This window comes from Trypanosoma cruzi, genomic scaffold (genome assembly GCF_000209065.1).
Source record: "Trypanosoma cruzi strain CL Brener 1047053516269 genomic scaffold, whole genome shotgun sequence".
Classification (NCBI taxonomy): domain Eukaryota; phylum Euglenozoa; class Kinetoplastea; order Trypanosomatida; family Trypanosomatidae; genus Trypanosoma; species Trypanosoma cruzi.
The window spans coordinates 18,631-41,972 of NW_001849317.1; the positions used below are offsets into that span (position 1 = coordinate 18,631).

The 23,342-nt window shown below is 50.8% G+C and overlaps 7 protein-coding genes across 7 annotated transcripts, besides 25 other annotated features; all 7 read right to left on the minus strand.

The window, feature by feature from the left end:
• Positions 1–8,233: part of a sequence feature (heterozygous, non-Esmeraldo-like haplotype) that runs on past the window's edge.
• Positions 183–206: a sequence feature (AT_rich).
• Tc00.1047053507615.76 (hypothetical protein, conserved) lies at positions 487–1,203 on the minus strand (the record flags this gene model as incomplete). Its single annotated transcript, XM_810693.1, has 1 exon — positions 487–1,203. One exon carries the CDS (start codon positions 1,201–1,203, stop codon positions 487–489), a length of 717 nt encoding a protein of 238 aa, XP_815786.1.
• Positions 1,408–1,449: a sequence feature (GA-rich).
• On the minus strand, positions 2,230–4,254 carry Tc00.1047053507615.80 (hypothetical protein, conserved; the record flags this gene model as incomplete). Its single annotated transcript, XM_810686.1, has 1 exon — positions 2,230–4,254. The coding sequence occupies one exon, from the start codon at positions 4,252–4,254 to the stop codon at positions 2,230–2,232; it is 2,025 nt and encodes a 674-aa protein (XP_815779.1).
• Positions 4,802–11,173, minus strand: Tc00.1047053507615.90 (hypothetical protein, conserved; the record flags this gene model as incomplete). The annotated part of the gene is made up of 1 exon (XM_810687.1): positions 4,802–11,173. The coding sequence occupies one exon, from the start codon at positions 11,171–11,173 to the stop codon at positions 4,802–4,804; it is 6,372 nt and encodes a 2,123-aa protein (XP_815780.1).
• Positions 8,234–9,409: a sequence feature (areas merged during assembly that could not be assigned to a particular haplotype. This can correspond to areas where the two haplotypes were merged or to regions with more than two copies in the genome that were merged during assembly.).
• Positions 9,410–23,342: a sequence feature (heterozygous, non-Esmeraldo-like haplotype).
• Positions 11,078–11,101: a microsatellite.
• Positions 11,490–11,518: a microsatellite.
• Positions 13,110–13,158: a sequence feature (T-rich).
• Positions 13,307–13,352: a sequence feature (T-rich).
• Positions 13,502–15,280, minus strand: Tc00.1047053507615.100 (hypothetical protein, conserved; the record flags this gene model as incomplete). The annotated part of the gene is made up of 1 exon (XM_810688.1): positions 13,502–15,280. One exon carries the CDS (start codon positions 15,278–15,280, stop codon positions 13,502–13,504), a length of 1,779 nt encoding a protein of 592 aa, XP_815781.1.
• Positions 15,439–15,464: a sequence feature (AT_rich).
• Positions 15,937–17,064, minus strand: Tc00.1047053507615.110 (hypothetical protein, conserved; the record flags this gene model as incomplete). Its single annotated transcript, XM_810689.1, has 1 exon — positions 15,937–17,064. The coding sequence occupies one exon, from the start codon at positions 17,062–17,064 to the stop codon at positions 15,937–15,939; it is 1,128 nt and encodes a 375-aa protein (XP_815782.1).
• Positions 17,429–18,670, minus strand: Tc00.1047053507615.120 (hypothetical protein, conserved; the record flags this gene model as incomplete). The annotated part of the gene is made up of 1 exon (XM_810690.1): positions 17,429–18,670. The coding sequence occupies one exon, from the start codon at positions 18,668–18,670 to the stop codon at positions 17,429–17,431; it is 1,242 nt and encodes a 413-aa protein (XP_815783.1).
• Positions 18,691–18,741: a sequence feature (A-rich).
• Positions 19,022–19,067: a microsatellite.
• Positions 19,191–21,032, minus strand: Tc00.1047053507615.130 (hypothetical protein, conserved; the record flags this gene model as incomplete). The annotated part of the gene is made up of 1 exon (XM_810691.1): positions 19,191–21,032. One exon carries the CDS (start codon positions 21,030–21,032, stop codon positions 19,191–19,193), a length of 1,842 nt encoding a protein of 613 aa, XP_815784.1.
• Positions 20,836–20,892: a sequence feature (A-rich).
• Positions 21,622–21,701: a sequence feature (A-rich).
• Positions 22,286–22,343: a sequence feature (GA-rich).
• Positions 22,371–22,402: a microsatellite.
• Positions 22,475–22,505: a microsatellite.
• Positions 22,617–22,642: a microsatellite.
• Positions 22,654–22,678: a microsatellite.
• Positions 22,716–22,748: a microsatellite.
• Positions 22,783–22,815: a microsatellite.
• Positions 22,885–22,950: a sequence feature (A-rich).
• Positions 23,019–23,078: a sequence feature (C-rich).
• Positions 23,113–23,142: a microsatellite.
• Positions 23,256–23,309: a microsatellite.

The window sequence follows — 23,342 nt, forward strand, 5'->3', positions numbered from 1 at the left end:
CCCCTCACGATGCCGTCGGTCCTCTTTTTTTTTTTTTTCACTCTTTTTTTTTCCTCACGTCCGGCAACTCACCCCTCGTTCTACCAACGCAAGAAAAAAAAAGAAACAAACACGGGAGAAAGGGGAAGAAAAATGTAAAAAATTCCCCTCGCTGCTCCTCCCTTGTTTTTCCCCTCTTGCCCTAAAATATAAATAAATAAATAAATGGATATGTGAAGCGTGCCCTCCGCCTTTACAGGTGCTGGTGGACCCGCTGCAGACAAGGCTCCTTGAATATACGGCCACCAAAACTGCAGGGCGCCACAAATTCCACAACCGATTTAAAAAAAAAAAGGGAATGAAAGAAAGAAAAAATCCACACGCACACACAGCGAGAGAGAGAAAGAGATGCAAAGAGGGAAAAGAAAGGCGAGCAACGCCAGAAAAAACGCATATAAAACACACATATATATATAGATATAAGAGAAACAAGAGACCGGCTAGAAATCAGATCAGAGCACTGCGTGCCGTTACCGTGAATGGCTCAATTATCGTCCGTATCTGCTCCCTAAACCCGTGCGAATACGCCAGTGAGGGTTCCTCCGCCACTCTCTCTGGCGTCGGCGCAGCTCTCAAATTTTCCGCGTATTCTGCTGGAAGAATAGTTGGTTCTTGCGATCCCGACTTGGACCACGACTGCAGCAGGTGCGCGTGCATGCGTGGGGTTCGAAACGGATTGCAGAGCGCCGCCGATGCCGCCTCGTAAGTTGAGCGGCAAAGCGGCAAAACCGCGTCCAGTGGGATGTCGCCCACAATCGCCAAGATCGTCCGTATACCGGAGGCGGACTGGAAACCGTAGGAAGTAAACTTGTGATTTCGCAGGAGCCTGCCAAGAAAACGAACATCCGCACCCGCAGATACCCCAACCACCGTCCTGAGACTACCGGGGCCTTGTCGAGAAGCAATAGAACTCCCCTTTTCCAGCTGTTGTTGCTTTCGCCGCTCACGTAAAATGTCATCGCATCGATCCAGCGAGGAAAACAAAAGGAAATGTAGACGCACAACATCCTCCTCGCCAGCATAAAGGTTTGCGCACGTGGCGGCATCCGGGTGCTCAAGTACCTCCCGCGGAGAGATGAAGGTGCGTATGAACAGCGGGGTAGTGTGACGGCCAAATACCGCCACTGCAGCAATGGCCCATGTCGGGTATTCCGTTTCCGGCATATAGTCGTTTTCTACCTTTTTTTTTTTTTTTTTTCGTGCCTCCTCTTTCTTTCCACCCTGTTAATCGCTATGCTCCCTGCTCACTCCAACTGCTGCCGTGTGCAACGCCTGCACACGCAACATAAAGAAAAAAAAGGACGCATTTAATCAAAATTACAATGCGAAAAGGGGCAAAGCACAAAAAAAAAAGAAAAACACACACAAAGAGAGAGAGAGAGAGAGAGAAAAAAAAAAAAAGGGAGGGAGCGGACAATCTCGCGGACCTTTGACACCCAATGCAGCTGACACGGTGGAAAAGTCCCGTCGGCGGGGTAACACGGTTCCGCTAAGAAAGTGGGAAAATCAGTAATTCTTTGGCTTCTTGTGTCTCGCTGTTTTCGGTCACGCTGCACGCACTCCGAAAGAACGCAGCTGAGGATATTGCATCATTGCACAAGGGGTGAGGGGCGCTACATGAACCACTGGCACACACAAAAGCACAGAGAGAGAGAGAAAAAAAAAAGGGAGGGAGCAGACAATCTCGCGGACCTTTGACACCCAATGCAGCTGACACGGTGGAAAAATCCCGTCGGCGGGGTAACACGGTTCCGCTAAGGGCGCTGGCAAACTGCGTTCAAAAATGGGTTCCGGCCCATTCTGTTTTGTTCTTCTTGTTGCTGTTTCGCTTCAGCTTTCTGCCCTAAAAAAGAAAAAAGAAAAAAGAAGGAAATTAAAAAAAGAAATTATAACCAGAAGATGCCATCAGAACATGTGGTGCAAGCGACGCCTTGACCACCCCTCAGGCGTCGGCCAGGTTGCATTTCATGAAACTTCTGCATGGCCCTCTCCACACACACAAACACACACACGCAGAACTAAAACGAGAAAAGGTCCCAAGTCATGGCTTTCTTCTCTCCACCACCCGCACCACCCTTTTTTTTTTTTTTTTGATTGTTATTTACCAGACACTCACTGCAGTTTCTTCCATCGCCTCGCAGATATACATATATGTATATATTGTATATACCCGGTGTGGTTCTTCCTCTTCTACTGGGTTGGTCTTAATCCCCTCGGAATCGTTGGAAATCCCTTTGGCTGCACTTTGGCGTTGTTAATTTCCAGCACATCGCCCATCTTCTGATAATCAAATCGGCGGCTTTTCTTCCCGTAACTGTCACGCAGCTGTTCGAGCATTTTCTTCGCCGCCTCCTCGCGGTGCCAGCGGTTTGTTAGCATGAACGTGTGGGCAACGTCGTCCAGATCGCCTGTAGGCACTTGGTCCACGTATGGATCCGCATAGAACCCTTCCCACTTCAGCTGGTCTTCAGCCTCGGCGTCGGAGTTAAACGTCACGGCGTGTGAGAGTGGCCGCTCCACCGACAGCGTGTCCACGCGGTGACTACTAGACGCCAGGTATTCCTCCATATGTGGACTCGTCCGCCTGTACATGTCACGCAAGTAATCCTGAGATAACTTTTCTCCGCTCTCTTTATTTTCGTCAGCTTGAACCATCAACTCCTCGTCATGCTCCTGCTGCCGCTTGTCTTCAGCCCCCTGACGTCGCATCGCATCGTCCTCTAGAAGTTCCTCCCGCTTGCGTCTCTTGGCCTCGTGCTGAACCTCCTCAACGTAACGTACAAAGGCATCCCCATTAAAATTATAGGGGAGAGCAATGAGCCCTTTCGCCCAGTCAACATCCACATCAGGGGCAAGTACAAATGTGATTTCCTTCCAGTCCCATGGGGCCAACGATGAACCGATGCGAAACAATTCCTTCGCCCATTCCAGCCTTTGGGCATATGTGTAGTCGTTATTAAAAGCGTCAATGCCGCCCGGTTCAGCCATCGTTCGAAATTCCTTTAAATGCCACATTGTCGCCTCTAATAGTTGCTTTGAGATCCGGTAAAGGCGTTTATGTAAGGCAAGCTTGGGCTGTAACTTCTTTAGCCATGGGCGCAGCTCGTCGGCGGTGAGTTCGCAACTGATGATCACCACACCATTGGCCCGCATGGCATGCCGTGTCCCAATTTCCAGTGTGAGATCAGTTAAACCATAGCCACGAAGAAGTTCCTTGTTGCGCTGCAGCAGTTGCAACACCAAAATGGCATCCTTATGGCTACAAGATATCAAAATATCGTCCAAGTCAAGTTCGTGACTAATTTCGGAAATGAGTTGTTCCATCGTATTCGCAAAACGCATAGCGGCCTCACGGCAATGTAGAATGGCCTTATCGTTCCGTGCAAGAAAGGCAAGAAATTGTAAAGGGGTGAAGTCCCATGGAATCGTTAAAGTCCCTGCGACCTCGCCAATGTTGAATTCGTTCGATATGATCAGTGGCATAGACTCCCATGCCGGGTATCGAAGCTCCCCAAGATGTTGGCGCAGCGTGTGAAGTGCAGAGGCAGATTGCAAAGGGGACAGTTCACGTGCAAAAAGAATTTGATCCGCCTCCATCAGTTCATCCAGCGTTGGTGCCGGGGTGATGCTCCACTGCAACGTCATGCTCTCTGTCGCCTCATCCAAAAGGGACTTAGGCTTCTCAACCTTGCGTCGATGTGGACCGGGGCGCCGCCGCAGTGGTCTTGCCTCCGCACGCTCCGCCGTCGCGTCCTCTGCGCTGGAGATGGACTCTGTGATGCCGTCGATGCATGCTGCCCGCCGCAGCAGGTCCCGCAGGAACTTGTTGACGGATCGTTCCACCGAGCCCCGATGGGCGTCGTCCGGAGTGAAGTTGTCTGCCAGCTCAAACGTGGACTCAATGAGAAACGGCGACGACGATTTCTCTGCCTTAAACCCGCCTTGGGAGAAGGAGGAGGATGGCGCCGCCCTTTGCTGGTTGCCTCCTGGTGCATCCTCACCCACGCCACCGTCGTCGGGTTTCGTGTAGAAGGCCAGCGTGATGGATGTCGCCGGGGGCGGGCGTAGCGTGCCGCTCTTAAACGCCTTGGCCCAACTCAGCAACTCATTGAGGCGCGCCACGGAGTTCTCGTTCACCAGCTGTTGGCTGCGGTTGTGGTGGAAAAAATCCGGGTGAACCTTCAGGAAGAAAGAGTGAAGGGCCTTCTTGTACATTTATCTTTCTCTCTTGGTGTGTGTGACGTTGGGCAAGGGATGTGAAGAGCGTCAAAGTGAGACGGCAGCGCACAGAAATGAGGAAAAAACAAAAAAAAACGGGAGGAAACACGCCGTGCCGGCGTGGAGATCAAACGTGAAAAGTGGCGAACAGAAATGTGGCATCGAGGGCGTGGCCACCACGGAAGAAAAGAGGTTTAAAAAAGGAGGAGAATCAGCAGGGAAAAAAAGAAAAAAAGAAATCAAAAAACCAGGAACGAAGCCGTCCGCTCTTCATTTCTTTCGTTTTTGTTTGTTGTCGCCTCCCCGTTTTCTTGGAGGCGTGGATCATCCCACACGGACGGACTCCATCAAAAGCGCTTATTCCACGTTGCTCGCTATAAACAAATACAAAGAACATGAGAAAAGCTGCAGTGGCGCCAGGAATAAAGTGCAATACAGCCACACACACACACACACACGTTCATACGTGAATTGGGCATGTACGCATTTCGTTAGGCATGTGCGTGTGCGTATAATATATGAAGATATTTTCACCTCGTCTCTTCTAATTTGTCCGCGTTGCAGGAAGTGGGCGGGCCACGGCATGGCGATCCTGCTCGGAGATCGTCTGCTGTATCATCTTCACTGCATGCTGCACCACGCCGCAAATCGCGGCAACCGCCTCACGGGCCTTTTTCGTATCACTCAGAGTCACTTGAAAAGACACGGATCGCTGCAGGAGCCGCTCCGTGCTTGGCGCCGACAGCACAGAATCGACGGTGTCAACAGACGACGATTTGCTTCCAATACTCATGTTTGTCACACTCTGCATTGGTATCAAACTGGCATGTAAAGATGCCATAGACCTCGAGCGAGAATTGAGCATCGACACCGAATGCAGCCTTTCTTCTATTTCCTGCAAGGGCACTCCCAACTCATCCGGGGAATGTGCACGCTCTAATCGGATGCGTATCGCATGCACACGGCCTCCAACGTTGTTGTCAACATCAACACAGCACCGCACCCCAGAGGCCACAGGGTGCACCAACACGAGGGTCTTGTGCGACTTCATGCCAAATCTCGTGCCCCTCAAAAAATATACCACAAGAAATACATCCCACTCCACAGCAATCGTGACGGGCTGTCGGCCCCATTTTCCTTTACAGATGCGCAGCTTGTGCCTCTGGCGCTTATCCAATAGAATCGCACCCTTGGCCATCGCACTGTATGCTAGATATTGTAAACGACGGACTCTCTCCGCAAAGGCCTCCTGCATGTGTGCTGAAGGACTGCTGACATCCTCATTCTTCGTGACCGTCTTCTCGCTCTTGTTGGCGGCACTGTTGTGAATGTGTTGGCTGCTGCCACTTTTACCTCCGTGTGGTGTCAACTCTACGCTGCGTCCATCTCCCTCGCGTTGAATGGGCGTCGAAAGGGTCAGAAAGGAGAGGGGGGAACGGCGGGACAAGGGCGTATTTTCTGCCGTGTGGTGGTCTTCCTTCTCCACAACATTCTCGTTGCTGTGAATCCCCGTCAACGTCTCCTGCAAATGCAGCGATGATTCATTTAGCCCCTGAACCCCATCCCCGCATTCCAGCAGCCGGTGTGCTTCCTCACCGTCTCCCGTCGCCATCACCTCCTTGGCGCCGCGTTCAGACTCACCCTCAAGGATTTCCCGCGACGGTATCGACGTAACAGCAGCAGAATCAGCAGCTGCAGGAGCGACAGTGGCCTCCACATCAACCATACTTGCCGCACCAATCTCCACTAACATGGCGGCCTCATCGCCGTGATAGTAATGGACTAGCGTCCCGATGGAACGGTAACGGTTGGCAATGCGCTCCCGTAAATCCACCGAGGCCTGTCGCTGCAAATACGTTTCCACGGCATGGATGGTGTCGTAATTTGCGTTGCTGCGAAGAAGCTCCAAAAAGCGTGGCAACATCCCTTCATCCCCAACGACGTTTTGCTGTATTCGTTGTGAAATGACGGCGCGACGCTCGCTGGTCACCACCTGTAGCTGCATAGTAGACGACGAAGACCCTTCCCACGTAAAGGACACCGACTCGACAGCCTTCATTGCAGACGCATCATCATAAACATCGCCAGAAATTTTTCTGGTATCGTTATCGGCGTTCTTTTCTTCCTCCTCAGTTGCTGGCCGCAGAAACGACAACACATCCGCCTCCAGTAGCCGTCGTGCCTCTTCGCCAACAGAGTCTGGACGATGCAAGAGACGCCAGCCTCGGCAGAGGCAGTGACCTTCACGATGCGGAAAAGAAAACAAAAATGTCTTCATTCGGCCAACCACACTCCGCGCCGGTTGATTCATCGCCTCACCCACCCCCGCAGTTGTTGCTGATGCAGCATGAGCGCTGGTCGTTGGCCCCGTGTCAAGCTGCACCGTGATTCCCGCAGGAGAAGCCGTTTCCGGTGTGTCTGCCGGCGGTTCCTCTGCGCTCACTGAAGTTGCCTGTGGCCTATCAGCCACGTTAAATAAAGGGGATTCATGAGATAAGGCGGCACTCGGCATTATTGCCTCCTCCTCTGCCTCTTCGGATTTCTCCCTCAACTTCGTTGTTTGTTTCTGCGACTGAAGCAACTGCGAGTCCTCCGCGATTCCCTCAACGGGCTCCTCAGCGAGAGGAAAGGCATCAACGGTGCTGGAGAAGGAAGGCAGTTGGTCCGCCGCACATTCCTCCTCATTGAATGACGCCTGTGATTCCTCATCGCTGCCGCCGGCAGCAATGGCCGCTCCAAGTTCAGCCATTAACTCGTCCTCGTTACCGTGCCGCCCGTGCACCAATTCCTCCGCAGTGCATCCCACGTATTCTGGAGGAAGTCTACCATGAGCCGCGTCAAGCATGGCTGCAATCACATCCACGGTGTCCTCCTCGGCTCGCCGAATTGCCGCAATAAGCCTCGGAAAGGCAATTATCCCATTTTCCATGTTTGCGTTATGCTGTAACCGTTCTGCTAGCACGGAGCGACGCTCATTGGAGACAATTTTTAGTCTTGTGATGCCGTACTCCGCATCGTTATCCATGTCTTCCGCCGATGGCACCACAAACGAGACGGAACTCACCACCGCACTTCCCTGTTCTGTATCCAGTGGCTGCAGAAGCGTCCACACATCACGCTCAACACATCCCCGGGCATCTTCGCCAACTGAATCGTTGCGATACAGTAGGCGCCAGCCACGACAGAGTATGTGCCCCATGGGGTGGTAATAGGACATGACAAAGCTCTTCTCACGACGTCCTTTTATCGGTCTCAAAGATGCCGTCTCCATGTCATCGAGGTTACCCAATGCCGGTATCACAGGGTCGGAACGCATGTTCTCCTCCCCTATTCCATTTTTCTGCAACAGTAAATCTTGGATTGGCTCCGGTTTCATCACGGTGGCATCTTTGCCGGCAGTGGCAACAGCGGTAGAATCATCCGTGTCGGTTTTATCCGAGCGAAAATGAGCTGTTGATGTCATCATCATCACTGGACGGTCCGACTCATCCAGAGGCTCACTCAAAAATTGTTTCTGCAAGCGACCGAGCCTCGCAGCAGTGTTCATCCTCCATTTCCCGTCCACAGCGCTGCTTGTGACCTCTACTTTTGATGCTGTCTGCCTCTCACGCCCAACAGCACCGCCACCATACGACACCGTTACTGGTGACTCACCATCCTCAGCTTCCTTCAGCCCCAGGATTTTATCTCCGTGCAAAGTCAAAACTTTCGCGGTTTCAGGCATTACACGTGCTCCCTTCTCCCCAGCATCAGTTTCACCACCACCACCACCATCATTATATTTGTTAATTTCCTCCCCGCTAACACGAGATCTGGTCAAAGCATTTCCCTTCTCCACGTTGCTGTCGCGACCCTTGCTAACGTCCATGGAGGCAAAGAGACAGCCAAATTTAAACGCCTTGGAATTGGGAGAAGAAGCCAACGTGAATGATGTTTCTCTCTGCACAGCAGTCTGTCTGTCTTGTAGCACAGGATGATCATTTGTTGTGGATGACGGTGGTGTTATCCCGCGTCCACCGTTGCAGTAACGCCCATGTGTGGCGGTCGCGACGTCCATTGCCCGCCGGTCATCTCCTTTTGCTAACGTCAAACGAGGCACAACACCGGCTCCTCTACTCGGTGAGGAAACCCCTGTTGGCGGCTGGATATTAAAGACTGAACCACGATGCGTCTCTCCCGCGATGAATTCCGTGGTGGATCCTCCGGCAATAAACGAACTATCATCTACAACCAATGGCGACAAAATGGGGAAACTCCTACGCCGCTGCCCTCCCTCTTTGATTTCTTGTCGCAGCGGTGTCCTGTTCTGTTGATCGGGTGGACGTAACCGATCCGCCGTGCGCTGCGGCATCAATGGTGTCGACGGCATGGAGAAGAGAAATTGCCGCGGGGTCTCTCCGGGTGGGATAGAGCTAACATCGCAGGGCGCCGCCATTTGTGCGCCAAGTGGAGAAATGAACGAAGCACCCACTGGTCCCTCCATCAACGGCCTCACCGCCTTCTGTGGAGACGGCGCTGGCCCAACTTCTCCGAGCTGAAACGTCGGGAATTCCCTATCGAAATCACTCTCATGTACCGCCAACACCTCGCCTTGCTCCCGTTTCCTCGCCATTTTCACGGTTTCCTTTTCTTCCGCTGCTGCTGCCGCTATGTTGTCCCCTTCAGTTCGCCAAGAAGAACGGGTGGTATGTGTGCGTGGCACCCCAGTCGAGGCCGTCACCCCGCCGCTTGAGATGCTGAAGATTGCTGCATGCACAGCACCGAGATAAATGCTCAGCGGCGATGGGAATCCCTTTCCGTCGACAGGATCACGCCGTTGTCTTTCTTCACGCCGCTTCTGCACAGCAGCCTCGGCAACCTGCTGAAGCAGCAGAATGGTGTCATTATCATCATGATAAATCCCAGCATTTCCCTGAAGCGCCAGGGTTGACAACACAGAAGGGGTCACTGGCCAATCAAGGATAAAGGCATGCATAACCTGCAAACAGCCATTAACTGTCAGGAGGTTATCCGCCATGTCAAGCACCGTGAGACTAGAAAGAACGCCCGTCGACCCCGAAGAGGATACGGCAATCGCCAAACCTCGTACCGCCACGTCAGTAACTCCCGTACCATTTAGGTACAACTCCTTCAAGTGACAAAATGCGGAAGGAGCCACAGTTTGCCGTCGCTGCGCGTTAAATGCCGCATGTGCGACCAATTCACAAAGAATGCTTCCCACGCACGATTGGCGACCAATCATCACTGCATCTAGCGTAAACTCCGCCACCCCCTCCAACTCCCGCTGCAGGCGCCAATAGGTACGTGGGTCACTCGAAGGTTCTCTTCCATCCATCAGGACCTGCTGCAGCAGCGAATTTGGCAGTTTCGAAAAGTCAAGGCTCCGTGAGACATCCAACAGGATCAATTTGGGGCAACAAAAAAATATGTTTAAAAAAAGCTCGCGGCAGCCAATGGGTGTACACATGATCGATAATGGTACCCTGCAAAGGTTTACAGCTGATAACGCGCATGGGTATTGGAGTTCTTGAAAACTAGAAAATCGATTCGCTGTAGGCGACGGGTTTGTCTCTGAAGGCCCCTCACCTCTGTTTCCTGTTGCCAACGGTGACATCTCTCCATCCGTACATGTTGATTTGGGAGGAATAAGCGCTGCTGCTAAGGCCCCATTGCCTGCTAACAGAATGGTTTCCAATCGGTGGGCACGACTGGCACCAGCGAGCACCTCCGAAATTCCCCGTGCGGAGCCCTGACAATCTCGCAGGTCCAGGAATGAAATTCCCAAATGAATTTTCGCCTCACCGCAGGCATCATCTTCTTCTTCCTTCGCGTTTCGTCCTCCATTCTCCCCACGCAGCCACTCGTCCGTCTTGGTGTGGGTTGGTCCCTGAAGTACACCGTGCCGCAGCCTCACCTCGTGTTCAGCCTCTCTCTTCTTCCTTTTGAGAATTGCCGCATACTGCTGCACCAGCGACGGTGAGAAAAAGTGTTGCTCGTTACGCAGGGACGTAAGCTTCAATTTGGCCAAATAAATCCCCAAGATTTGAAGCCCATAGTCCTGCAAAGGATTCCCCGATAAGTGTAGCTCGTCCAGGGTGTCTGCCACGCAAAGAAGAAGCTTTCCGAGAGGAGCTGCACTGCGGTGCGTTAGATGATTCCCCCTTAAATCCAACACGCTCAGTCCACGCAATTCACGTCTTCCACGCGCCCCCGTAGCCGTCGGCAACGCCCTTGCAGGTTTCTTTCTTCCAGCACTAAATTCACGTGACGTTGGGGAAGAAGACGCATCGCCAAACATGATAGACTTTGACGCCACACGACCCCCTGACCGTCTTGACAAAAGTGATGATGAGGAAGATAATGGCAGCGCCGTACTGCGGCTCACAGAATCTAAATGGCACTCGCGAATGAGTTCCACGAGTCGTTTGTCTGTGAGTCCCATGTGTGCCAATCCCAAGTAAATCAGGCTCGACATCGTTGGCAGCACATCCCGACAAAGCCAGCTCCACTCCACACCATCCATCACCGTCGTGCTGAGATCCAGCCGCCGCACGTGAGCGACGGAGGACCGTCTCCGCACCTGACGACGAAGCGATGCCCCATCCATCACAGGTGACATGGACAACGATCCCCCAAGTGTGTTCCGCTCCGCCCTCGTTGAACGGGGAGACGTGGAGATGCCGGCATGCAAGAAGGACGCAGAAGCAGCAGTGGAAGCCGTGGCAGGTACACGAGGCTCTGGCGTCGGCACAAAAGAACTCGGTCGTGGCCCCTCATCGTAATTGTCCCCCTCGTCAATGACACCACCACCAACACCACTAGCAGCAGCAGCAGCAGCAGCGGCGGGGCCAGGCAGTTCCCTTGAAATCCCCCCACGATGACGCTCAACAAGACCAATACCCATCCTATGGGGCATGATCCTCTTAGGCCTGCGTACGCCTGCGTGTGTGTGTGTGTGGGCTGCTCCCTAAAAAAAAAAAAAAAAAAGGTAAACAAAAATGCCCTTCACCCGCCTCCCAAAGAAAACAAAAAGAACAATTAAAGCAAAGGTGTCCTGCTCACAGACAAACGACAACAGGTACCTCCTAAATTCACGCTGCTACGGCACGGAAATCACATGCGGTTTCACCCAAACAAAAAACAATGCACCCAACAACACCTCCTCGCCAACGGCCAGAAGCCAAAAAAAAAAAAAAAGCCTCAGCGTCTCACAACTAAATCCATGACGCACAAATAAAATAATAATAATAATAATAAGAATGAAGAAGTTAATTAAAACAAAACCAGCTGGAAATAAAACCGTGAAAAGAGAAAAAGAAGAAAAAAAAAGTAATAAAAAATGCATCCCAGTAAACAAATCAACATCATTATATATATATACCGTCATGCAGATTCTAGAAGCATCGCTGTCAACGGCAACATGGTGAAAAATATCCACCAGAAGCTCAGTAAGTCAAATTGATGCCGTCCATTCCTCTCTACACAGCGCTTCAGTGCAACTCCCTTTTCCTCCTCCCAATCTTCCTCATGCTCATCAGTCTCTCCGAAATTTTACTCCTCCTTCTCGGGATCGGGTCGCAGGGCAAGGTACGACAGGACCGACGTCAGTGTGCCACGAAAAATAAATAGCACGGCCTCAATAGCCCATCAGTTGCCCTTCACGCCGCGTCGGTCAATCGCAACCAGCCACCCGTCTGGCAAAGAAAAAAACAATGATGAGCCAGAAACCATCGTCGATGTTTCCTTTACAAATGAATCAGCAGCAACGGTAGTGACGGTGGGGTCCTCGAACTGGCACAACGTGTGCATCACCCTGAAAGGAGGCCGGTACAACGAGTTCGCCCAGGCGTCCAGAAATTAGCGAAGTGTAAGAACCCGACGGGCACGAGGACCGCTCGGGAAGGAGAGGCCCCAATTCCCTTACATGCCAGACACCAGTCGGTCCAACACTCTCAGAGCTGAGAGGTAAAAGAAAGAGCCCAAATCGCATCGCTTCCTCCAATTCTGCCTCCAGCACCACGCACAGTTAAAAATTTCACGCGGCTACAGGCCGCAGTCGTCACGGCTCCCAAAAAGGAAGAAAATGATATTCCTTAAATGTCCAGACTAAGTCCTCAACAAAAAAACGTATTTCGTCTCGATCGCCGGAATGCGTGCCTCCACTGGACCCCCGCCAGGGCTACTGCACGTCGCACGGGCCTCATCGTACGAAACGTGAGGGGTATGCACAATGAACATCTGGGCAGCGGTGCATGTCGGGCAGCGCAGCAGAACGCCGCAGCACGCAAGCCAGTACAGCGCGTGTGTAGACAACAAACTCGCGGTCACAGACGGTGCGCACTCAGGGACTCGCATCTCGTCTCGGTGCTTCAATATAGCTAGTGGTAGACTCAAATACTTTGGGAACGCAGAGGGAAATGAAGGGAAAAAAAAGGGGAAAAAACAAAAAGAGACAGGAAGAAGGGGAAGACAGCGCATGACAGTGGAGACATGCCACGGTAAAAACGTAGGTTATATTAAACACCTGAAAAAGCATTTGCGCCGTTTTAGAGAAGGTGGATCGGTTGGTTACAAATACCATTAGGTGGCGAGAGGCGTGCAAAAACGTTTCAACAAGAATTCGTGCAAGCGTAGATGATGAGAGCAGTTCCTCTTCGTCCCTCACCTTTTTTTTCCCCCCTCTCTTCTCTTTTTTTTTTTTTTAAGCGATCATTTGTTGATTGACTGCCATCGTCTCCACGGACAATGGTCGACTAACAAGAGACCGCACTGCACTGCCATCAATGATTCATCTGCGAATGCATGCGCTTATTCCTCGCATTATGGTGTCGTTGCCGGGTAATTGTTTCGCCTCTTTTCTTTTTTTCTCCTTTCTTCTCTCTCTTTCTTTATTTTTCCTTTATTCTTGCGTCTCATGTACTCTGTTTTTTTTTTTTTCCTTCTTGCTTCTAGTTCGTTAGCGCTCGTGGTTAATTGTCTTCGCCCGTGTGCACGCCTTTAATGCGTCTCCCCTTCCATTGGATCCCAACCCTTTGCTGTTGTGGCTGCATTTTTATTTTGTCTTTTGTTTTTTGTTGTTGTTTTTTTCTTTTTTTACGTTCTCTTGGCCCCTCACTCTTCGCCTTGTTGCAGCGAAACGGGCCGCAACGCTCCATATACACACACACACAAACACTGAGAGTCTTGAGACGCTCCGCCTGTGAACTTCCAGACATGTTGACAGGGACGCAGTGTGGGCGGGAGACTAACGACTGGACTTTCGCCGCCACAAAATAAAGGCCGTCATGAACACGCAAAGAACGCTCCCCACCACTGGTGCCACCAGAGCCAACGAGGAGATTTCACCCGGGTTGCTGCGCTTACTTCGAGGGCCGCACTCGGCTGAAATAAAGTGACCATTCCTGGTGTTCGGGACGACATTGGATTTCCCCTTTGCATTTTTGGTGGAGGCAGAAGTCGTCGCTGACCCCACTGCATGGTGCTCCAGGGCATCCCCTGTTGTTTTTTCCTCCACTTTTATGCGGCTGACGACGGGAAGCTCGTACCACAGATTGGGGTCGTTGTATAGCACGAGGGGAGATGGCTTTTGTTGGATCTCGTGATTAGAAGTCTGAATCAGATATGTAGATGGAGCGCGGTGTAAATCGCGTATGACAATGCGGTAATTTTCGATTGGTTTAAATATGGTGTCAAATGCGTCAAAAAGAGGGGCTAAGTTAACACGACGGCTCATTGCCTGAATAATTGACATATTGTGCAATGGTTCCAGCTCCTCCACAGCAAGCACTACGTTTGTGATGTCCTTCAGTATATCATCTTCATATATGGCCTCCACACGCATGTTGGGAACCTCGTCTGGGCACAGGTTTAACACCTCCTGCCGGTATTCCTTGCAGTTCACATAGCAGTAAGGCACCGCATAACGTTTCCATACCGGACCATACCCAAAAAGAATGGCATTTGCGGATTTAAGTTGCTTCAATACCTGAGCAAAGTCGTAATGGAACTCCATCAGGTCGCCAGGGGTAAGGTCATGGAAATGCCGCGGTCGGTAGTTCGTGATCAGTGGGGCTACGACAAATTGTGCCACGGCCGTCTGTGGCTGCCCACTTTTCCCAAACCGCTGGTCAACCTTAATGTGTGGAAGAGATGTTTTGCATCGCTCTCGTAGCGGCGCCATAAACGGGGAGACACTGTGCAACAGAGCATTTGCAAAGGCCTCAAAGGCATTCTTTTGAGCCATCTCACGTTTTTGTTGTGCCTTCGTGGGTTTCTTCCACCTCCGGTTGCCCTTCGAGGTGAGCGGGGGAAGTGGTCTACCGTTCTCGTCCAGCTCCGTTACACCCGCTGCGGGGGAGGGGTGGGTGGAGGAAGCTATGGCTGCGGCTGCGGCTGCGGGTGCTGTGCGAGCATGCGCCTCGCCACTGACACTAGCACTCGACTTGGAAAGCAGAGCCGCCGGTGCGTTTACCCACTTGCCGCTCACTAGTGGCCTCACCTCGTCCGTGCCCGGCAGTGCCGGGTACCGGCTGGGGTCCATGGCTTTCACTGCACCTTGTGGTTTTTGTGGTGAGTTCTGCTCAGCGCTGACGTTGTGGCCCGGCTTCGTGTGGCCTCCGTCCAACTTACTGGAGGCATCCCTCTCACCGTTCATCTGACGCTCAATCAACTCCTTCGTGAGAGCCATGACACGCTCAAATTCCTCCGCCCAGTTCACCCCCTCCAGCTCTACCGCAGCGCCACCAGCCACCGCCGCCGCCGCACACAACCCCGCACGCGTGAAAGAAGGGTAGTATGACGGGGACGCCATGACGGCGTCAAGAGATTGTTTCTGTTCTTTTTGTTGCTCCTCTTCTTGCGACAACGATGGCACGGCGGCATCATTCTTGTCGGCGGAGACATCGGCGGCCACGCCATTCCCTACAACAGTGTTGCACTCTCTTTCACTCGTGGAAGCCGGAAGCAGGAACGATGCAAGCTCACCAGCCGGGCGCCATTCCTTTGCGTTCGCATTCAAAGACATCCTCCTGTCACCACTCCTGTTCTCTGTTTTGCCTACCTATATAAAACCCCGCCGTTTTCTCCCTCTCAATATATGTGTATGTATGTTTATGTATGTGTTAAATTGACTCTCCCGGACGAACTTGTTCACACACTCGGACGCCACAACTTTACTCTTCCTTTATTTTATTTTATTTATTTATTTTCTTCACCCCTCTACCCCACCCCTTCTTCTTTTTTTTTTTTTCCCCTCCCCCCCCCTCCGTTCTTAGTAATAACAGTTCCTGAGAAGTTGCAAATGAAGATGAATGAGAACAGTCCTCTCCGCAAGTACAAAGAAATATTAACATGTATATATTTATATATTCTACACGACCGGTGAAACTCGTAGGGTGGGGAAGGGTAAAAAGAACAGGGGAGGCGTGAATGGAAATGTGCCTGCCCACAATGAGAGCTGATTTTGTGCGTCATACAACCGACGCACACATGCACACAGCGACAGACGCAGAGTCACCTGCACAGAGTGGTGCGTATTGAAACATTAAAAAAAGATGGAGAACGCTGCCGCCGGTGCCTCTCACTGACCATCCATCAGACATGCTTCGTGTCGGACCAAAATTCCGCCCTTCTCTCAGCTGTTTCTGCTCCCTTCCTCCACCTGCCGCGTCGCACAGGCACTCAGGCCTGCACGAAGAAGCTCCGGAATACTGTTGGCATGTATTTGCCGTACTCCATCACGTGCGGCAGGTCACGATGCCAGCACGTCTTAAAGTGCAGCAGGAGCTGATGATGAAGTAAGTAAAAGCCCGCCTCAAAGTCGCTCTTTTCGCTCCATGGAGTGCGAACCGCTTTGCTCCGATTGCCGCCACCGGTGTCGCCCTTTTCCTTGTTGCCGCAGCTGCGTTCCATCACTTCCGCACGTGCATCGCCCACGTGGCGCACCGTAACACCAAGCTTCTTCTCGTTGTCCTCGTCTTCTCTACGGATGGTGTCATACAAAACCTCCAGCTGCGGTAGATAAAACGTGTGATCCTGCTGCAGCAACAACTGCGCCGTAAACTGAATGGAGACAACGGCCAAAAGATACCAGCTATCCTCGCCTGCAGCAATAGCCCTCTTGTTAAAGGTCATCATCTCCTTAAATTCCGCGTTGTGTGTTTGAGCAAAGTGCAAAAACTGCCGCAGGGCCAAGACGCCACCCCCGCGGAAGTCCGTTGCGGGATCGAGCCCCTGGAAGCCAAACTCCACCCACTTATCACTGCGATGGGAAAAGTCGGCAGGCAACTTCCCCGCTGCCGCCCATAACTCCCTGAGCAGGCGCATGTGTTCTGGGTTCTCAGCATCAAATGATGTGGCGCGTTCCATCTTTAAACGGGTAGCTTGTTCGCTGCAGTGACAAAGCTGACACAGCATCTTCCGCAAATGCGCATCCTGAAGCTCAGGTGGAATGGCGTCCGGCGGGGTATCCGCCGCCAAGAGACGCTGCAGATATGACAGAAGAACGGGATCAATGAAAATTTTCTTCTCATTGCCAACGCCGCGAAAGAAGTACACCAACTCGCCCAGTGTTGCAATCTCCCCGCGCATGATGTGATGTATCGCCTTCCTCGTTGCCATCTCCGGCTGCTGGCCAGCGACAACGCCGTTGAGCACGGGCGAACGACGGCCACGGCAGGAGGATGGCAGCAGTTTGCCCAACTTCCCTCCCCGATGCGCGTGATAAATGAAGACGGCAATCCCGCCCATAGCAACGGCCATAGTGAAAAGACTCACATGGTCCGCCAGAGAATGGAGGAGCGGTGTCATCTTGCGCCCCTCCCTCTTCGTCCTTTTATTTTTTGTTGTAGTTTTCCTTTTTCTTCTTCTTAACGGATCTCCTGTCCTTTTGCCTCGCTGCTTTATCCAAACGTAAAGGTGGACTCGCACCTGCTGCCGTGAAGAAAAGGGAAAAAAAAAAAAAAAAAGAGGTCGGGGCAAAGCAATGGAAACAAGAAAACAAACACGCATGGCAGAGATATGCCATAGGCGTGCGTGTAAGTACAATCCTGTGGCTGCAATGTTAGCCAAATACTTATGTGTGTGTGTGTGTGTCCACGGAAAGCAATTCATAACAATAATGTAAATTCCAAATACGCAGTGTATACATTTAGAAATGCGCACTCTACTCCATCTACCTGTCACACACACGACGAAACGACAGCAGCCGGGCAGGAGCCTCATCCATCCATGTTGTGTTCAGCTTTATGGTGGAAATGGAGCCAACACTCGCGTCATGAGGTCCCGTCGTCTCCGTGCACAACCTAAAGAGAGGAAACGATCGCAGCCCAGTAAAGGCACGGAGCAGAAAGACACAAGTCAAAGACTGCCATGCTGATGACGCCATGTGTGGTTTCTGCCACATACGCTCCAGCGAGGCACATAGCTCACAAACGGCAGGCTCTGGAAACCCCAAGCCGCAACAGAACACCACAAGATGAGAAGACACCTTCTTGTTGAAATCACACGGTGCAGCATCGTTTTCTGTCCCGCCGTCTGCAAGAGGAACAAATGTTTCGTTGGAAAGAAGCCCGGGAGTGAAGGCATCGGCCTCGCACAACACAACTTTCACATCCCCATCCTCCCTCTGCTGACCCGCACCTCCGCACGGCAGCTTCACGCGCCACCGCTGCCTTGTGGGAGAATACACGAGCGACGCGCTTCCACTCATGGCGCGGCGGGCAATTTGCATTCGTGAGGGCGCCAACTCCACACCCACATGTGTCCAATGAGCCGGCAGCATCGCATCTCGCTGAGCCAACAAGGACCACTCAAACAACAACTTCCCCGTCCCACTCCCAACATCAACCCCCACGACAGCATGACGAGTCGGTTGGTGCGGGCCTTGTGTTCCCTGCTCCTCCACTTTTACTTCTTCAGTCTGGGCAACAATGCCAACTCGCTCAAGACACTGCAGCACGGCACGGTGGAGCTGACGAACTCCCTTTGAAGTGAGTTCCCCGTAGAGCTGCGGCCCAACGCTGGAACCCGTGCCTGAATCCGACACATCGGTGCCAGTCACCACATGTGGGGGGAACACCGCGTGTCCAAAGACCCGTGTATCCTCGGCATTCAGATTGTATCCCTCCTCCAGCCCATTATATACGGCGTTTAACTGCTCTTCAATCGTGTCCAAGAAGCCCCTTCTCTTGGGGGGTTTGAGTGGCCCTTCGAGTCGCATCTTCTCCATAAGCAGCAGCTGTGGGAGCAACTCGGCGGCCTCCGCCCCGCCTCCATTAATATCACCGTCGCCGTCATCGCCAGCATCATGATGGCAACTCGATTCCAGGAAGGCGCAGGCTTCTTCGTAAAGTGCGAGCTTCATCTCAAAAACCACCTCGCACTTTGCCTGAGTCGCATGAAACCACGCATTCATCACAGCCCTTGCATAAATTTAAAAAAAAAAAAGGAAAAAAGAAAAAGCAGAAGTGTAAAAAAAAAAAAAAATTCGAATAATCCCCACCGCAGAGCACATCCTCTTGTCGTTTTTGAACATCCGCAAAACTGCGGGTGTGCCTGTCTGCCTGCAAGCAACAAACGCGAGGTAGCTAAGCATAAGTCAAAACAAAAAAAAAAAAAAAGAAGAGAGAGAGAGGGAGGTGACGCAGTCACATCTCCGCTTCTGTTCTTTCCTTCCACTCATTCCTTCCCTTCTCTGCAGGAGTGGGTGGCCAGGTAAAATACAAGGGCATCCGTTTACAATTTATTGATAAAGGGCCCTAAGAGAAAATAAAAATAAATAAACAAATAAATAATAAAAAAGGAAAAAGTAATATCTGTGTATTTACAACAATTAAATCATAACTCTTCGCGACACGTGCGCGTCCATCATCCTTCATTCTGTATCTTTCATTTGCATATTCTTTTGTTGGTTTATTTGTCTCTCTGTGAGGCCACTAGCCCCGGCGGTACCGGCGCTGAAACGCCTGAAATCTCGAGGAGGGAACACCGCCGGAAAGATGCGATGAATAACCGCGATGCCAGCCTCGTCCCCTGCCTCTCATGCCCCCTCCCCTCGCTGCAGCAGGCGTCTGATCGGAGAGAATTTGACCGGAATGGGGCTGAAAACCATACGGTTCCCGCATGGCAGCATCCGAACCGTACCGCACAAAATTTCGACCTCCCCGGCCGCGGCTTAAATGCGTGAAAGATTCCCTGGAGTGGGCATAAGGCATCCTTTGGCTTTGATTCATGCCGCGCAGCATCGAGGTGAGGGCCAAAACCGCGTTGGGTTCTGCCCTTGAGACCACTGGCGATCGGCATTTCCCCAAAGAAGACTCTTTTGGCGTTTGAAGAAGCAAAGATCCATCAAAGCACGCCTGATCGGAAGTTTCTGCATATATGTCGCTGTGGGTCGGTGTCCAGCAGCCGACCGATTCCCCCGTGCGAGTGATGGCTGCACCCGGGAGGCAACCAGGGACAATAGGGATGTCCCAAACACCTCCCCATTCTCCTTCTCTCGCTGCTGCAGGCTCAATATACTCCTCCCAAAGCAGATCGCACGGATAGTCGTCGTCCATCCATGCAGTTACGGATTCATCAAGAAATGCATTCACTTTTTTGTCCTCTGGAGGCACGTTGGACGAGGCGAAGAATGTGCGCTGGTCCAAAAAGACATTCATTGGGTCATGATGCGTCTCTCCCCAACTCAGAGGCGGTGGAAATTCGTTACACTCCTTCAGCTCCCACTCCTCAGCAGATTCTGGTAGATGCGACAAGAAACACTCCTGCGGAGCCCAAGTTGGGGCATCCGAGAGTGTCCATGCATCCGGTTCCCACGAAGAGACGTGAAATGGCGGCGAACACGCCGGCTCCGTCCACGTCTCCTCTGCACGTGGCTCACCAAAGCCCGGGCAAGGAAGTTCCAAACCCCTTGGTTCCATTTGGGCTGCCATCGTCGACTCAGCGTGGTTGCATTGGCACTCAGGGTGCGCCGCATCACCGAGCGCTAGTGAGTGATCTTCTGCCCTCGAGTGCCCCACGGCCATGTTGCACGTTGGCTTTTTCCATCCTTCAAGTGCCTCTTGCCGCTGCAGTTTCGCAGAAGAAGAAGCTGCTGCAGCTGCAGCTGCCTTCAATGACCACTCCAGTGCCATACAATCCACCCCACCCACTCGGCCTTCTCTTCTTGCCGAGGAAGGGGACCGCCTACCGCCACTCTCAGACGATGATGCCACAGTAGCATCTCTGTTGGTATAAGACCTTCTGGGGAAGCCTTTTGTTTCATTCCTGTTGTCCGAGTAAAACGGGTGTCGCGAACGCCACTCATGCGATGTTGTCGGATGGCAATGATGAATGTTGCGAGAACGACTGTCGTGGATGTCATTGTCAGCGCCACGAAAACCGGTACTGTAATCTCCAGAGGGTTGCCAAAAAGACGCTCGGGCTTTGCTGCCACCTGTCCAGCGGAGCATCGCACTGCACCTTGACCGCAATCCTAATCCACCGTCCTTCGTATCCCCCACAATCACGTTTCTCTTCCGTTCGCCTCCCCGTGAGTCTTTTGATTGCGCCCACCTCTTTTCTTCACAGTGGCCACACAAAAAAAAAAAAAAGAAAGCGGGAGAAGGAAGAAAAAGAAAGACAAAAGAAAAAAAAGGGCAGTTTATACATGCGTTTTTCCTGTCGCTCTTCCTCTCCCCCTGTGCACGTTCATTCACACGGAAATAAAACACATGACGCCAAATAAACTGACCAGAGGCAAAGCACACAGCCGCCACAGCAACCCAACAACACATAACTGCAAGATGTTTCCGCACATGTCAGTCCAAACGGGTAGACCGAAAACACACATAAAAACACAGATATGTTGTACACATGTATACAACGACGATAAATGGAATTATACATCGCCGTCCTGGTCGTCTAGAATTGGCGTCGTTTGAGGCAACGCTTATGCAATGAAGGGGAGTCGTACTGTGCGGCCGGCCCCCTCTCCGTCATCAAGGTCAAAACACGATTCAAATCAACAAAAATCGTGATGCAAGAAACCACAAACGAAGCCCAAACTAAAACAATTATGACGGTGACGTAATCGTTGTGTCGGATTGTCCATTTGGCGTTCATCCGGAGGATGTTTGCACGGCAATTATCCATGCATGCATGCATGCGCACATAGAGAGAAAAAAGAGAGAGCGAAAGGGAAAAAAAAAAATAGAGGGGAAGACTTGTAGGCACGTCCATTATTCCCCACCAGCAGCCTCACATCATCCCCGAATCGACCTGTAAAAAACACCGTGGCCTTTTTTTTTTCCTTTTTTTTTTGGCGGATCCTCTCTCTCTCAACGCGTGCCACCTCCCCAATTCCTCATCGCCAAAAAACTACTCAAAAGAAAATGAAAATGAAGAAAAAAAAAAAAAAAGAATCGAAGGAAAAACCAAAGGCAAATAAATAACACAAAAAGAAATAGAGAGCAGATAAATATGGTGTATAAATATGTGTACGTGCCATATGTGGAGGAAATGAGAAAAGAGCCTCTTTTTTTTTTTTTTTTTTCCTTCCATGTGCCTGCTTCCCACTCCTCCCCCCACTCCAAAAAAAAAAAAAAAACTTGCAACAACAAAGAGGGAAAATACACAATAAATGGGAGCTGGGCAAGGCAGCACCCCCATTTACTATTAAACCCCACAAGAGGAGGAGGAAGAGGGAAAAAGGGAAAAAGGGGAAAAAAGGGAATTAAAAGCTATAACACCATCCATAGCATTGGCAGTTGCGAAACAAAGGCTGCGGAAGAGAAAAAAAAGGAATAGATTGAGAACTCAAAGAGGGACCAAAAAAAAAAAAAAAAACACGCAGCCACATATATATGAATATATGCGGAAATAATTGGGTCTGACACACACGCCGCGGTCAGACGAATATGCAGATTTATTCCCCCCTCCCCTCCACGCCCCCAGTGTGACGGAGAGAGCAAACCCAAAGCGGGGGGAAAATAAAAATAGTAATAAAAGGGGTTGCTGTGTGATGAAAACAAGTCTCATTGTGTAGGGTAGAGGAAAAAGAAATACAGAGAGAAACAAACAAACAGAAAGGGAGAGAGAGAGAGAAATTGTCCTTTTTTTTTCTTTTCTTTTTTTTATTATTTTTATTAATATAATTATTATTATTTCTTTCATATATTTATTATTACAAGAGGGGTTGGGGGGTGTCGAAGTACACATCCATTAAATATAAATACATATAGATAGATTGATAGATTGATTGATAGATATGTGACTTCCTTCTCTCTCTCTTTGTGTGTGTGTGTGTGTCTTTTGTTTGTATTGATGTTTCCTTCCACAGTTTTGTTTTTTGTTTCCATTGCCTTTCGATTAACTCTCCGTTTTTTCTTTTTTTTTTTTTTTTCTTCTCTCTCTCTCTGTGTGTGTGTGTGTGTGTGTGTGTCTTTTGTGTTTCTTTTTCTCTGCACAACCGCCCTTTGCACACACACACAAACACATATACACACATGCACGTGGGCCTCATGTGGACTCTCTGCTTCTTCCTTGTTTTTTTGTTTGTTGTTTTTTTTTTTTTTTTTTGCGTGCGTCCTCGCCATTTCTCTTCTCCTCCTGCGCCGGGCGAAGGCGGCAGGAGAAAAAACAAGCAGGAAGAAATAAAATAAAATAAAATAAATAAAAGAGAGAAAATGAGGAAAAAAAAAAAAAAAAGGAAAACCGTCAAAATTTTGTTTGTTCCATTGGCCCAGTGTCGGTAGGACACAAAAATACTCTTCGACTCGTTGCTTTTCCTTCTCTTTTCTTTTCCCCCTCCCCCGGGGTCCCGCTCCTCCTCCTCCTCGCCCCATTTCTCATGCATCAAAAACCACAGAGAAGGAAACACACACACACACACACACACACACACACGCCTCTCTATATATATATAAAGAGAGAGAGAGATTTATATACAGAGATGTATGTTTGTATATCTACATGGACAACTTCTCTTGTATCGTCCCTCGAGTGATGGTGCCGCCCACTTTTTTTGTTTTGTTTTTTGTTTGTTTTTGTTTTTTTTTTTCTTTTTTTTTTTTGGGGGGGGGGGGGGGAAGGGAAAAAATGCCTTT